Consider the following 14,615-nt stretch of genomic DNA (forward strand, 5'->3'; position numbering starts at 1 on the left):
ATAAATTGACCATGCAAATCAGTGGTATGAAGTAGGATTAAAAAAGCGATTACACTTTCTCTGTCAAATTGTGTCCTGTCATGGTTTTCGTCTTAAGCTCCTTTATTACAGACCTCTCTGATTAATCAATATTTAGTTTAATCCTCGAAGTGTTGTGCAATCAAAGAAATCGAAGCCAATTTTCTCAGTTATCATGCAACAATTGTTTTGACCCCATGGCATGAAATTCGTAGACAATTAGTTTCTTAGTCTGGATTTCAGTTCTTTTGACTGATAGTTCATTTAACGACCCTTGCACAGAAATGCCTAAGGAAATTTTCTTAGATGTTCTCTTACATCAGAACTATTCGCTCCGAAGTGTTATTAAGAGTTCATTAAGCCCTTTTCGAGCTAATAATGCAAATGCAAATAATTCAATGAGGTCCAAGTTAATTGTGTTCAAGCCAAAATTGACAGATTATTTGTTTTTGACAGTCTGGCCATGACTTGCATTGTTACCCAGCAACAGTTCAGTACAGTGAAAAGTCGCACATACCGTGACAATAAAATACTTCGCAATCTGTTCTCCACTTTCGCCGTGTTATGGCTTACAAAGCAAGCCGTTTATGTACGTTACAAGACGTACAGGACATATGGAGGCCTTGTACTTCCCAAGTGGATGGTTTGCAAAAGTAAGTGGCAAACAAAACCATTGTGTATGATTTTGTTGACGACCATGTCTCGATCTAATCGAACAAGACACAGTGATGTAGTGTTCTCTGCTATCCCTACTATTTCCAACAAGCCGAGACGCATTCTAGGCCGTTTTTGGGTACTCTTCAGTTGCAGATTCGAAGTTTTGACAGAACTAAACTGTTGCCATTCAGTTTGATCTCGGGTGTCAAGAACTTTCGTTTGCTTTCGTTGTTCGACAAGTGAGTTGTCAACATGGCTAGAATGTTTTAGATAAGTGGAAGAAGGTCAGCGCGTGTGTGTATGCCGCCTGATAAATTGTCCAAACTTAGGTTGTATTTGTGAGTTGTTTGTCAGAAGCAGAAGAGAATTCGGCGGAGACACGGTGTTTGTTTAGGCAGGTTTAGGTAATTCGCAAAACCAATCTGGCATTTTTACAAATTGTACAGTACCAATGAAAAGGAACGGACTTGATGAGTATTGTGATTGTAAGAGACAATGAAAGGTCATGGATCGTCGTGCAGTGCTATATCTAGCTCATTTGTACCCTAGTTAATTTTAGTAAGTTCAAACAAACTTCCAAAGTAAGTGAGATGCTGATATTTAACTCGGCAAGTTCATATAGCAGTGGCTTGTTGACAGGTGTTTTATGTCACAAAGTGATTGACATCTGAACTAGAGTTTCATGATTCCCAATAACGTGGTTTATGCGCATGTAAAGGTATTCAGTCAAGCTAGTAATGGTACGCAGGCTGATTTGCCTTTCAAGGGTCTTTCATGGCAGTGCATGCATGACTTAAGCTTACATTTCATGAGTTTGACATTTCCATGGCCGAAAATGTCTGTCTGTTGGACTACTTGTTTACCAGCGTACGCTGCTTATAATTATTTCACCTCAGAAAAAAACATGTGAATTAACATCTGATGGCAATTCGGCGTGAATTTTTCTTTTGAAAACTTAAGACGTTTGGTATGTGAGAGCACCTGAAACCACAACATCTGGGAGAATCTCAGTAGACTTCAGGCCTTTTGCAAAATGACGAGTGTATATAAGTCGCGACATTGGCGAACAATATTTATTATCTTTTCCACTGATAGAGGAAAAGACGTGAGTTATATTGATTCTTCAAATCTGGATAGACGTTTCCATGAGTGTGTCATAGAGAACTGTAACAATTGTCACCATCATTAAAAGGACAGAATGAAATCCAATCGCTCGCCGTCAACCACATCAGACCATTTCTATTTACCCCTGTCCTCTGAACGAAGACAGTTTTCGCGTATGACTTACACAGCCATAGCCAGACATAGTCATGATACAGTCAGTCCTAACCCCTGTAACAGGGCATAAAAACTTGATTATATTGATAGGCTTTTCCACGAGACGTTCACGTGTTAAAACGTCCTTCAAGCAATGCGACAGCCTCCAAACACGGCAACTTCAACCAGTTAATCTTGACTCTTAGTTTTCCTTGGTTTCGATGTGTCCCAGAACGTAATTTGACATGCAGTACTATTAGGCGGATTTTTGTTCATGCGATTGGCTCGGGCGAATGGTCCATACCTTAAAATTAATCACTGAATGAATCGGTACAGTCTTTAATTTCCGGGGGACTATCCATTTATGTTAACTTCTCCACTAATCTTGCATTCTTAAGGTTTAACCTCAACACTGTCACAGTAGCCTTCGATAGCAACAAGATCTACCAAGTTCCACACAGCCCTCCCAAGTGTATTCCAGTGGAGCAGCTTGGAACAAAAGAGGGAGAGGCTTCAAAAATGGATTGTAGTACTCCAATGACAGCAGTAAGTGACACTCGTCAAAACGTCAGCGCCTACCGTGATTACGTGACATCATCTAACACATGCGCAGTAGACGACACTCGATCCGTCCACTCAAACTCAGAGGGTTCACCTGACAGGGTTTCGCGGACAAATATCTTATCGCGCATGGCAAAAACTAAAGCATCTTGGGTGGAAAACCAGAAGCCTCCTGAGAATCTGCCGGAACGAAAGAGTCCCATACTCTGCAAGGGGAGGCCGCTTGGGAGTTCCTTACTGACACCATACATGGAAAAAAAGTTGTTAACGGATAGAGGTACGAAAGGGGTTCGCTACGGAAAGAAATTTGATCTATTGCCGATTTCCAAATATTTGACACAGTACCGGCACGAGAGTAAGTTTCGGAACGAAAAAAAGTTGCCCCTTGTTCGAATAAGTTCTTATCACACAATGTGTGGCTGCTTGGACGGTTTTGGATCCTGGGATTGCTCAGACGGGGAAGAGCAAGATGACAAGCAAACAGCAACCTTCTTTACCACAAAGGACGTATTCAGACCTTTCCACTCGAGGTTGTCACCCACGAAGGGTGAGGCCTTATATGTTGAGCCTGTACAGGGCAAGTTAAACACTGGCTTTATAGATGACATCAGATTGCCAAGACTTCAAGACAGCAGCGGAAATGAAACCTTTTTCACTGAACCAAACAGACACTACAGAGTGAGCCAGAGCAGATTTAAAACAAGGAGAAATGTTTCTTTTCCTGTTATAGTCAATTAAGATCAGGGACGCCCTCTTGTCTAATATCGCTGTACGACAGCAAAAACCGTGTTTTCAGAAGAAAACTGAGAGTGATTTGAAGCAGGTAGCTTGTGAACGATCCGTGAAATACTTCCTGTGTTTTCATTGGTCATAAAGGAACAAGGAGAAGTTAGGTGAGTCCAAACGGCAGCCAGGGAAGGTGGTAAGGTAAGGCTGGAAGAGGCCCTCGAGACTCCCTTCAGAAACGGCTCAAGAGTGAATTCGGCATCGCACCAGACTTTGTCTTTAATGAAACAGCTGAATGAAATGTCTTGTTTTATTTACCAAATAAATAAGCCAAGTGCACAAACTCGAAGACATCATGTTGTCACGCTTTTCAGATCGAAAGCCTGAAAATGGCAGAGAGTGTAACCTAAGTGATTATGCAATCAAAGTTGTTAAATATTGAATACACTTGAATACAATTCCATCAGTTTGGTGTTGTTTACTTTCAGCAGGCCCTTTACTAGGTATTTCCGTGGACCATAAAAGCTGCTTTCTTGGCAAATCAAGTTCTAAAAAAAGTTTCAGTTGATCATTCATTTGACCGCAAATGCACGCTTGTGAAAATGATTACTGTTGCCATAGTTATTGCGAAATCTAATGGATTTGTAAATTACATCGTAGGCCTTATGCGTATGGCTAACCAGAAAAATGAACATGCATATGAGAAAGCGCTTGATCTCATAAAATCTGCGCATGACACGAGTAGGCAGACGCAACACATGTTATTAGACTGGTTGAAGTTAGCTTAAAATACTAAATAACAAAAGGTAGCACTATGCTCAGTTTACAATAATGACTAGCAATCGTGGCCAACTGCAAGTGGGCTATTCGGAAAATAGAAAGACTTCCGTATTTCCATTGGGACATCGATACACGATTGCGATTTTGGGGGAAAGATAAAAGCCATGCAAACACACAGTTTTTCCAATGGTGTCGATTTGTAGCCCTACCAATTCAAGAAAAATAGAACGTGGCCGTTACTTCAGTGAGGCAACGAAGGTAAGGGTAGTGCGCAGTATTATTTCTTTTTTGGGGGGTAGCAGGTGAAATTCGCAGTAGGAACCGTTGACTTTATACACAACAAACTGCTTCCATTACGTTGGATGTTTTGTACATCTATATGGATGAATACCGCAACAGAAGATCATACAGATATTACGACAGGTTCAGAGTTTGCACACACCCTTTTAGAAAACGAAATCAATCAAAAAGGCAAAACAAATACTGCACGATACTCTCGTTGTCTATGTTCAGTTTCTCATATTTTTAAATACACCACAATGAATTATGAAAAGGAGTCCAGTTATAGTGCAAACCCTTTTAAAAAAATGTTCTCTGCACGCAAAACATCTTCACTGAGATGATTCAGCTGCACCGCTCTTTCTATCGGATGCCGAACGACATTGTATTCTGAGTGACGGGCCATTATTTTTTTTTTGAGGAGGGTGCGGGAGTGGGTGGCGATTTTTTGGACACGATTTTTTTTCGCACGTTTAGGTTACGCATGATTTTTTGGTTGGCAAAACCTTGCATACAACTTGAAATTTGATTTGAATAATCAGGATTAAGTAGGGGAAAAAACTGTACTCTCCTGACGTCAAACGCTTGTTAACGGGAAAGGCATTGAAGTCAGACATCTATTCTCACTGGTGACAGCATTCACGACTCTGAAAAGGATTTATAATTCCAAACGTCATGTCAGATTGTAAAAAGTGAAAGAAACGGATCATTTTGTGTCTCCAAGCTTTTAATTTGGCGCCGAAATTGGGTCTGTCGTGTTGGGCAACTCGTTCTTCGATCGCTGTCGCCAGGTAGGATAAAAGTTGTGTCATTTTGAAAAAAATATGTCAAATTAAACCCAGAATGCTCGAGTTAAGCATTAGAAGTAGCCAAGGCAGCTTAGAAATGTCTATATTTTTTGTTAGTTGCGAAGAAGAAGACTATTATCGTGTCGTTTCGGTAGGACAGCTCGGCTTGGGCTGTCGCTTGTAATGCGAGCACAGTCACCGTATGCAAGAATCGTTTTTAAGTCAAAAACGGTACCTGGATAGTAGGAAGCAATTGTTCAACTATTTTTCCTCTGGCTCCCCTTGCACGATTTTTTTCAGCAGTTTTTGCCGTGCAGGATATTTTTTTGGAAATTGCCCAACTCCTCCGCTCCAAAAAAATAATGGTCTATCCCTAAGACCTTGCAAGATTTGATAGTTGACTTCGCCAGTGGCATGACCTCTTGTACTAGATTTTGCAAGACCTCTGTGCGGCAAATTTACTGCCCAGTTCAGTACTTTATATCTGGTTATATAGTGACTCTTTGGATAACCGACTCGGCCCCGCATTCTTTTTTCATGATGTCTGCGTGTTTTCTACAATCGAGTTCTTTATGTCGGACTTTATTCTGCGAACAGAAACGCCGCATCGAAGTCAACCACTTTTAGAGCCGGCAGTTGATTTGTAGCGCATACATACATACATACATACATACATATATTTTTGATGAGGCAGGTCTGCGTCTGGCAACCCAGGGGGCTGGTGTGGACCTGCCATAAAATATATACCTAAAAACTAAAATCTAAAATTATTAAAAATACATCGTTAGGATTCAAAAGCTACTAAAAGATAATTTAAAATGACTTAAAATTTACATTTCTATTAAAATTAAGTATAAAAAGAGTATTTTAAAAATATAAAAATGCACTATTCTTAGATTTAATAAGGCACGCCTCTTTCTCGAACTGTATTTGGTCTACTGTTTTTGAGGCTAGTTTAAGTTTTTCTTTAAAAAGCTGAAGAGAAGTAACGTTTCTTATGAATTTTGGGATGGAATTCCACACTATAGGGCCTCTATACCTTATGCTATTTCTTCCGAGTTCACTATGATAACATGCTAGCGAGAAGTCATTCGAGCGCCTTAATTTGTAACTAGTCTCATTTGTGCGGGTTCCAAGTAGGGCCGTAAGCTGCTCCGGTAGAATATCATTATGCACCTGATACATTATCGATGCGAGCCTCCGCTTGTAGATGTAACTCAATGGCTTCCATTTAGCCCTTTTAAGGGCGTCACAATCAGGAGTTCCACTAGGGAGTTTATGGATTAGTTTTGCAGCTTTTATGTGTAAATGCTCTAGGTCATTAAATGAAGACAATGAACAGGATCCCCATACGGCAATGCAGTAGGTTATGCTTGGAACAATGCCTTTGTAATAGATTTCTTCAAGAACACAGGTAGGCAGTCCTTTCATAGACTTTAGGAATTTTAGTTTTCCTCCAAATTTAGAGTGGAGCATTTTAATTTGAGGTTTCCAGTTCAAGTTGTGGTCGATTACAACACCCACGCAACTCTGGGCTTGCCACCCTGTCATGGTGGTGGTGCTTGCGTGTCTCAGTGACTCCAAGATCCATGCCTGTTAGTATCTGATTCCTGGTGGGTTCAACCGTGCTGGACTGGTCGAGAGATAGAGGTCTGACAAAAGACAGCCCCTGGTCCTCCACGTTGGGGATTGAGCGTTAAGCTAATCACATGACTCTGTAATAAATTATGTGATTTCAGAAACCTTACTCATTTTGCCTTATGCGCCACTCTGGAGCAAGGAGTTAGGTGATTTTAATTTGTAGCAGTTTTGCCGGAAATTTCTATCATCTCGAGCTGCCTTCAAACACCTTCCGAACAATGAGAACTTGGTATCGTGTAAAATGCTTTCATTTTAACAGTTCAAAAATAATCAACAATCTTTTTTGTAGCGATGACACGGCTTTCACTTATCCAGCTCATTCTTCAGTCTTTCTTTGTTTTCTTAATCTCGCCTTTCAAACATTAAATCTTCCCTTTCTATACCAATCAAGGCCCCTGAATCATTTGAATTTTTAATAACCCAAGCGTTTTAAATTAGAAAGCGTTGTCAACACAAAGGACTTAGACTGCAAATATGTAATGACTTCAACATCGTGCTAATCCGTATGTGTAAACTATGTCAGGTGTTTTCGCGTTTATCTTGAAAACGATGGGAATCAAGGAACTTTCCACACAGTAGTACCGAGTTACAATAATGTGGTCTTATCAACATTCACTAACAGGTAAAACACTTTACCATGGCCAACAAATAATGGCCAATAACTTTGATTCGTAATTATCACTTTCACATCGGCGCAAGAAAGTTGACCACTAATCGATGAAGACTTATGGTTCTGCTCTGGTGTCAAAAGAGGTAAATGTGTAAATGTATAAATGCACTGAGTTAATTGGCGGTTAAACATGCACAGAAACAAACCAAACAGTCACAAAAAGAAACAACAAAACCAGACGAGGGATGTTCGGGATATTCATCTACCAAGAAGCGAGTCACCATTGGACATTCTCGACAACTTCGATGGCATTGAAAATGTAACACGACGAGAAAACGCGGTGCAAGTTCGGGACTTATCGGATAAGGATTTGACAAAGAGCAAAAAGTATAAACTCCATCTCAACTCGCCTCCCGAAGTGAGAATAAGCAAAGATAATGAAAAGACAGCCGCATGTTTACCACTGCTACTTCAAACATCACGGCAAGAAAAGGCTTGGAATTTAAGTGAAAACAGGAAAATATCTAAAGGAAGGAAACAAGGATCTGAAAGTTATGGGCCTGACATTGGAACTGTGAATGGAAAGAAACTATCAAATTCGATAACTTGTGAATATCACAATTTAAGACCTTATCTCCCTTTACTCACACTGTGTCAATGTCCTGATTATGATTCAGCTGTGATAGAAGTTGTCCGGGACTATAATGATCCATGTCGTGGTGTAGCGTCACTTATCTATCCAGCTAGTAATCCGTAAACCATGGCATTCAGTGCGAACAGGGGCAAGATAAGGCGATGCCTACATAACTGAAACGTATGGGAAAAATAATCGTCAATTGATTTGCAGCAGAGTCTTGTAATTAATGTGGCTCTGGAAGAGCGTCTCGAGCAGATGCGTGCTATGAGGTTAAATTATCCGTGCTGGATAAGCACTTGCAGATCAGTCATCATAGAGGGGTCACCGCAGATAATGTCGCCATAATCAAAAAGCGGTTAAACGAAGCATTAGTGTAGCAGTCCATAGTAAAATGTGGAAAGGCATCACTGACTCATTTGACATGTTTAAATAAAACACCATGCTTTCCAACTGGAACACAAGACAAAACATAAACGGGAATTATCGTATTGAAACAACATAAATAGGACTAATTAAGACGACATTTGCCGGGGAGTAGATGTCCATTTTTGAATTGCTTTTAGCCTCCTCAGTCATAAAATAACTGTACCGTTATTATGACAAGTGATGAAGGAAACCTTTTTAATAAATATTTTTCTTTGCCTTTCTTGACGTATGCCTGTTGGCGCTGGCAATTCCTCTCCATCCCTATCAATTCTGCGTCAATGAAAAGGTCGGTCCCGTATGTTGCCACCTGTTTTATTTCAGCCGTTACTACTTTTCAACTCATGGCCCTGTCTGTGCAATTTTTCTTTTTTGAACGTGGCTCATATGTTCCATGTTATAATTTTCAGTAATTGACACCATAGATCTCAGTAGACTCAACATACCGCCTAACTTTCTCGCTTCTTCCACTATGCACCATCATGCTCCTCCCTCCAACCTGGGAGAACCCTGGGCCAGGATGTTGATATCGTTACTATCATGTTTCGACTTGATTGCCTGCGCCGTTTCTGTAATCTGTTAAAATCTGTTAAGATTTTACTTTGATTTCAAAGCTTTACGAGATCCTTCCCGTCTTCCACTATGCGAGAGAAGGTTTGGTTTTTGAGAAATATTTTTGATCTGTTATTTATGTTTAAAAATAATCGGTATCCAGGTGATGCTGCTAAGATTAGATGGTGTCAATGGGGTGGTGGCTTTTACGGATAACAGATAATATTCGCTTTTTACGGTTAATAACGGTTAATTTATTTTCCCTACGGTTAGCAGAAATCTTAGAGATTAATCATTACCATTGTTTCAAAAACAGGTAAAAGTTCAGTTTGATTACTGTAAAATATATTTAAGGTCTTTATACCATTCCAGGATGGGAAAAGGTATTATTATAAAAACTGTGGACTAATAAAGCTTACCACTAAGTCTTCCGGCTTTTCCTGTACTATCAGGCCACGAGACATGACGCAAATAAAGTCTTGGCAGGAGATCCTGAGACTTTCACTTTCGTGCGTGGCTAAGTTGTTTCTTTTTTTTTTACCGTTTTTTTTTTTTCGAGTAACGGTCAAAATTTTCTAATTTTTGCGCCAAACGGCTAAAGTGTTTTGCCCGTTTTATGGCTAACTGTTAACATACCCCATTGAGACCCTCGGATTATATTTTCGCTTTTTTCCTGAAGTTTTTCGCGGGTTTAATAATCAGCTTCATGGATCTACAACAGCCCTTGGCAAAATTCGACTAAGGAAATTGGTTTCGATAATTGACTACTAAACTTTGTGAACAATTACCGGACTATCCTAGTTAATAGCTTCAAATCAGCGTGAGTTTGCACAGCTCATCGCCATTTCAAGATGGTGTTTACAACCTTCATAACTTTTGCTGAAGAAAACAGGTGTATAGAACGACGCAATGCCTTTATTTGACAAAGCATCGTCATGAAATCGAAAATACCTTGCCAAGAAATGTTTTAAAACCCATAGATGAGGTGGACCACTGTTAGAAAAAGTACATCAAAAAGATTGTAAATCCAAGTATTTTCACAACTTACATTGATTTATATTCTTTAATTTATTCTAAGGCCCGGAGAATGTTTATCACCTGTTGTGTGGACCTCGTGCGAGTAGCATCTGAATCTAGGGTTTTACTCATTACGCTCAAATTTGTCACTATTATGCTAATGCTTGATGCTCAGCAAGTCTCACTGCTCTGCTCCAAAGGCGTCACTAATATGCTACATTATGCCTAGATAAAAAAATAATATTATCCCTTAAGGCTTATTTTTCTAAAGCGCGAGCGACGCCTCAATGTAATCCTCCATTGCTCTGGCTTGATCATTACGAAATGAGTTTTCCAGTAATGAAAAAAATGCTTAGGTGCAGCAGAAGAGGGTTGAATTAGCAAAACGTTCTCATGCGCTGAAGCCCAACTTGGAAGCTCTCTTAAATGTTGAGACCACCAGGTGGTAACAGATTATTATTAGCTTGCCCAAAGCTCCGAATCAGCCAATTTTTGTCACTATTATTCAGGCTTAATTCTCGATCCTTTTGCCTCACTATTATGCTCAAAATAATGCAATCATAAGATGTAAAACCCTATTTGAATTCCCTCCCTCATTCTGTTCGCCGGTATCGTACCTCCGTTCCGGCGAAATCCAAAAAAGAACGTTCGCTGGCAGGCTATGGAAGACGCGGGTGTTAAAGATATCAACTGTGCGTGGCTCACTCATTAGCAAGAAGAAAAACTTGCCTCCTTTTAATGCAGATGTTCTTCCAGTAAAGCGAGAGAGTAGGGAACTGGTATATCAAGTGCCTATTTTAATTTACCTCAAAAAATACACAGGCAATTACGAAGCAGTCTGGTTTTTAAGCTTTTTGTATACGAAAAAAAGTTATTAATTTTACAAAGAGGCGTCATCAAGTCTACCATATATGTAAAATATCCCGCTCTAGCGTTACTAATAAAGCTTCAAAACAACAATGAATGATGATAATTATAAGTGATCAGTGAAAAACAACATACATAGGCGGGCGGCATTGAGTCTTTCGAGTTTTTTCTGGCAGAATAGGAAATACAATCGAATTCGGTTGAAGCTAGGGTCCACGTAACTTATCGTCAAGGTACCGCATTCTAGTTGCAAGAGCGTTCTTCAAATAATGCTTTTTCGTGAAGCTGTCAGCGGGCTCCGCTGGAAAATTGTCACCGTCGAAAAAAGGATGAGCTGCTTTGACGCTTGCTCTATAACTTTTAAGGTGAGTTAATCGCATAGCATTTCAATAATTTCAAATAAAGACTGAACTGAATAATTGTAACAACCTTTATTGCTGATTGACGCAAATAAAAGGGTAGAGCTTGTTTTCACGGAAAAGTGAAGGAAGTAACTCTGGTCTGAAATCAGAAACTTATGGGAAATAATTCAACACTATGTCGATGGCTTTGTACCTGCATGATACATCGACCCTACTGAACTTATAGTTTGTTAGTCAGGGACGGATTGACACTCATAAGGGCATCTCACCTTTTGACATTGATTTCCGTTTTAGTCATGTTTAAAACATCGTATTAAGAAGATCAGTGTGACGTCACTTATGTTTAATTCTGAGAATTGATGTATAAAAAAAAGAAATGTTTGGCTTAAGCCGTGTGGCGTCGATTCATATTGCAAGTAAGTAACTGATCTTTTTTTTACCTCTTAGATCAGTTATTTCTTTAATGAACTGGAAGAGAGAAATGTAAGTTTGCATTAACTGGCCTATAATTTCAACAATTGCCTCGTGCTTTTTCATGCTCTTTATGGTACTTTACTTTTTCTTGTTTTTTTTTTTTTTCAAGGAACTAAATCCCAAATCACAAAAAACTGAGTCTTGATGGTCTGATTCTTTGATCAGTTTTGAGTTAATAAGTTATGAAATATTAATCACTCTATTTAAAGAAAAAAAATAGGTAGACGCATTGGTGGTCGAGTTAGCAGTTTATTTTCCGTTGGTTTATGCCGTATAAAACAAATATAATTCTTTACCCCAAGGTTTTTTTATATCAGTTTTGCTTTCAAAGTTAGGAATTGAAACTTATCAGTTTTGTTTTGGACGTTAGGTTGTCAATGATTGAAAACATGATTAAAAAACCATAACAATTAAGGAGTTTTTTCAATTTGTTTCCGTAAGCAGCTGCTATAAGGCTTTGAATAATGATAATAATACTTAGTGTTTGGAAATAGCTTTTGGAAATAACTAATAAACGTATTTCAAAAAGCGACTATTTTTCCTATTTGGCAAATGATTTGGTCTATTTGTGGTATGTGGGCATGGCAATGTGTATATTGGGCCAATAGGCCATATTCGTGTTCTCGGTATTGGACTGGAACTAGCTTGCAACCGAGGCTAATACGGGAAATCTTTGCAAATGCTAATGACATAATCTCTTTTTAATGATATTCCCCCGCATGAGCCTCCTTTCCAAGCTAGTTCCAGTCCAATACCGAGAATACGAATATGGCTTACTCAGTCAGTGCGGAAACAAAGTCACATGTCTTATTAGTCATCATTGCTGTATAATTTCAGTTTAACGTGTCTTGTATTGTTTTTGCGAGTCCATTGGGCAGGTGAAAGCGGATAATACTATTCTTTTTCACAAAAATGTCAGAAGCCCGTGAGGACAATTATCTTCTTTTTCTTGAAGCCACAATTCCCTGGAGGAAATGGGGCCGGGAGGGCAATGATACATATTTCAAAAGAGTCATAGAGCAAACTGTTCCAACAAGCTCTTGCTATCTCGAGACCTTACCGGCCGTATAACCCTCTTTAGTCTTTCCTTTAGAGACCTCCGTTTCGCTCTCTGCCAGAAATACCTCGGGCGATATTCCTTTTGGTGGGGAAATGGATTTTCCTGCGCCAACAGACAGGACAGTGGAAATTGATTTGCTCTTCTTGGTTTAACTTGGAATATTTAGATGCTACAACGAGATACTAGTTTTAACGGTTGTGTGATTTATATTACAGTAAGTGCAAGTAAGCTGACGAAAATCATGTTGTGATCAGTCGATCTTTCTGTTTTTGTATTATAACTGTAATTATAATAAAGTTTCCATATAACGCGCGCTCTGATTGGCTGAAAGAGCGTGCTTTATCAGAGAACAGAGCACGGGTTGATGACAGTAAGTTGGCTTTCAAATTTTTGCTTCGGAATTTTGACAAATTTGCCCCAAATTAAACATCCCCTGTGATTCAGACAAACGCAATGGAAACGAGCTATTTGTCTGTAGTAAATATGGCTCACAGAGACCATTGTTAGCAACAGTAGTGTTAAAACTGTACTAAAATAACAAGTTTTGCTAGATTCTCGCCGACAAAACACGTAGCGAAATAAACAAATTCTCAACCTAAACAGTGCTTCGATTTATTTGTTACGAGGGCAGAAATTATACTTAAGGAGTAAAACGACGACTGAAAACAACAATTGAACTGTCTCTGTTTATGATGAGAAGCTTTATTTTTGTAAAAATGCTCAATTGCTCAAACAACACTTACATGCAATGTAATAACGCTCGTTCTCCGGTCATCTCAGCGAAGTGAACCAACAAGTGGTCAGTGCAAAGCTTGCTCTGATATTCTCTTCTGCGCTCGGAGTAGAACCAGTGGGAGCTGTTTAGTCTTTCTAACTTTTACGCTAGTTCGGGCAATCTTGCTGCATGCGGCTACAAGCCGTAAATAACTGTAGCTCCTTTCAAATTCAACTCGGCATTTCGCATATTCATCCGCAAGCTTTGAGCTCAGCGTTTCGTAATTTCCACTGGAAAAGTGCACGTTTTCATGGCCACAATACAGCCGGATTCCTCTGGACTATAAACCTTCACCTGCCTTTAGATCCGTATTTAGAAATTAACTTAAAAGCGAACTTTGCAGGTATCGTTCTTCTCTCGAAAGCCGCTCAAACTACTCGAAACTGAAAGCTTAGCTGAGGTCCAGTTTGTGATTGACAGCTGTCGCTTCGTTAGCCAATCAAATTATTTGAACAATTCTAACAAGGATTGTGATTGGCTTATTTTAGCGTGCTTTATCAGAGAACAGTGCACGGCTGACGCCACTTTTGCTCGTTTGGAAAATAAAGTTTGGTTTGAAAATTCAGCCGAATGTGTGGGGAAATTATCGGATCCTTTATCATAAAACAAATAAAGAAACCTCGACTGTGTTCTGTTCTGTTGTAAAGCACCTAGGAAGCAGTAGAGCATTCAAGAAGTAGGGAAAAACACTCGACTACGTCTCGTGTTTTCCCCTACACTTCTTTCGTGCTCTACTGCTTCCTGCGTGCTTTACAACAGAACAGAGCACAGTCGAGGCTTCTTTATTCGTTAATCAGAAATCGATTATTTTCTATGATGTCATTTGATAAAAGTTTGCCTTCAAAACCGCCAGACATCCCCGTCTAAAAGCCTTATTTAACGAAGCTTCGAAATATGGAGCTTTCTCACCATCGCGCAGAATGCCGCGACATATCCGGGACTTAAATGTAGAGTGCGCGCGAAATTTAATTATTAATTAGGCTGCCGATGGTTAAACAACAAAGAAAATGACCAGAAAATGGCCTACTACGCATACTTGTTTAGAGTTTACGTGCTTCATACTTGTGTTTCGTAGTGGTTATCATAGAGCTTTTGTAGATGAGACATTGATGGAATAAAGGAGACATTTTT

General features: G+C 39.4%; 1 protein-coding gene across 1 annotated transcript; it reads left to right on the forward strand.

Annotated features, from left to right (window-relative positions):
• Positions 1-418: 418 nt before the first annotated feature.
• On the forward strand, positions 419-3,682 carry LOC110061732 (uncharacterized). Its single transcript, XM_020768576.2, has 2 exons — positions 419-671; positions 2,331-3,682. Exons 1-2 carry the CDS (start codon positions 583-585, stop codon positions 3,229-3,231), a joined length of 990 nt encoding a protein of 329 aa, XP_020624235.2. The 5' UTR covers positions 419-582; the 3' UTR covers positions 3,232-3,682.
• Positions 3,683-14,615: the final 10,933 nt, after the last annotated feature.

The sequence above is a fragment of the Orbicella faveolata genome, unplaced genomic scaffold, assembly GCF_042242905.1.
Source record: "Orbicella faveolata isolate gen_17 unplaced genomic scaffold, um_ofav_v1 contig_1, whole genome shotgun sequence".
NCBI classification, from domain to species: domain Eukaryota; kingdom Metazoa; phylum Cnidaria; class Anthozoa; order Scleractinia; family Merulinidae; genus Orbicella; species Orbicella faveolata.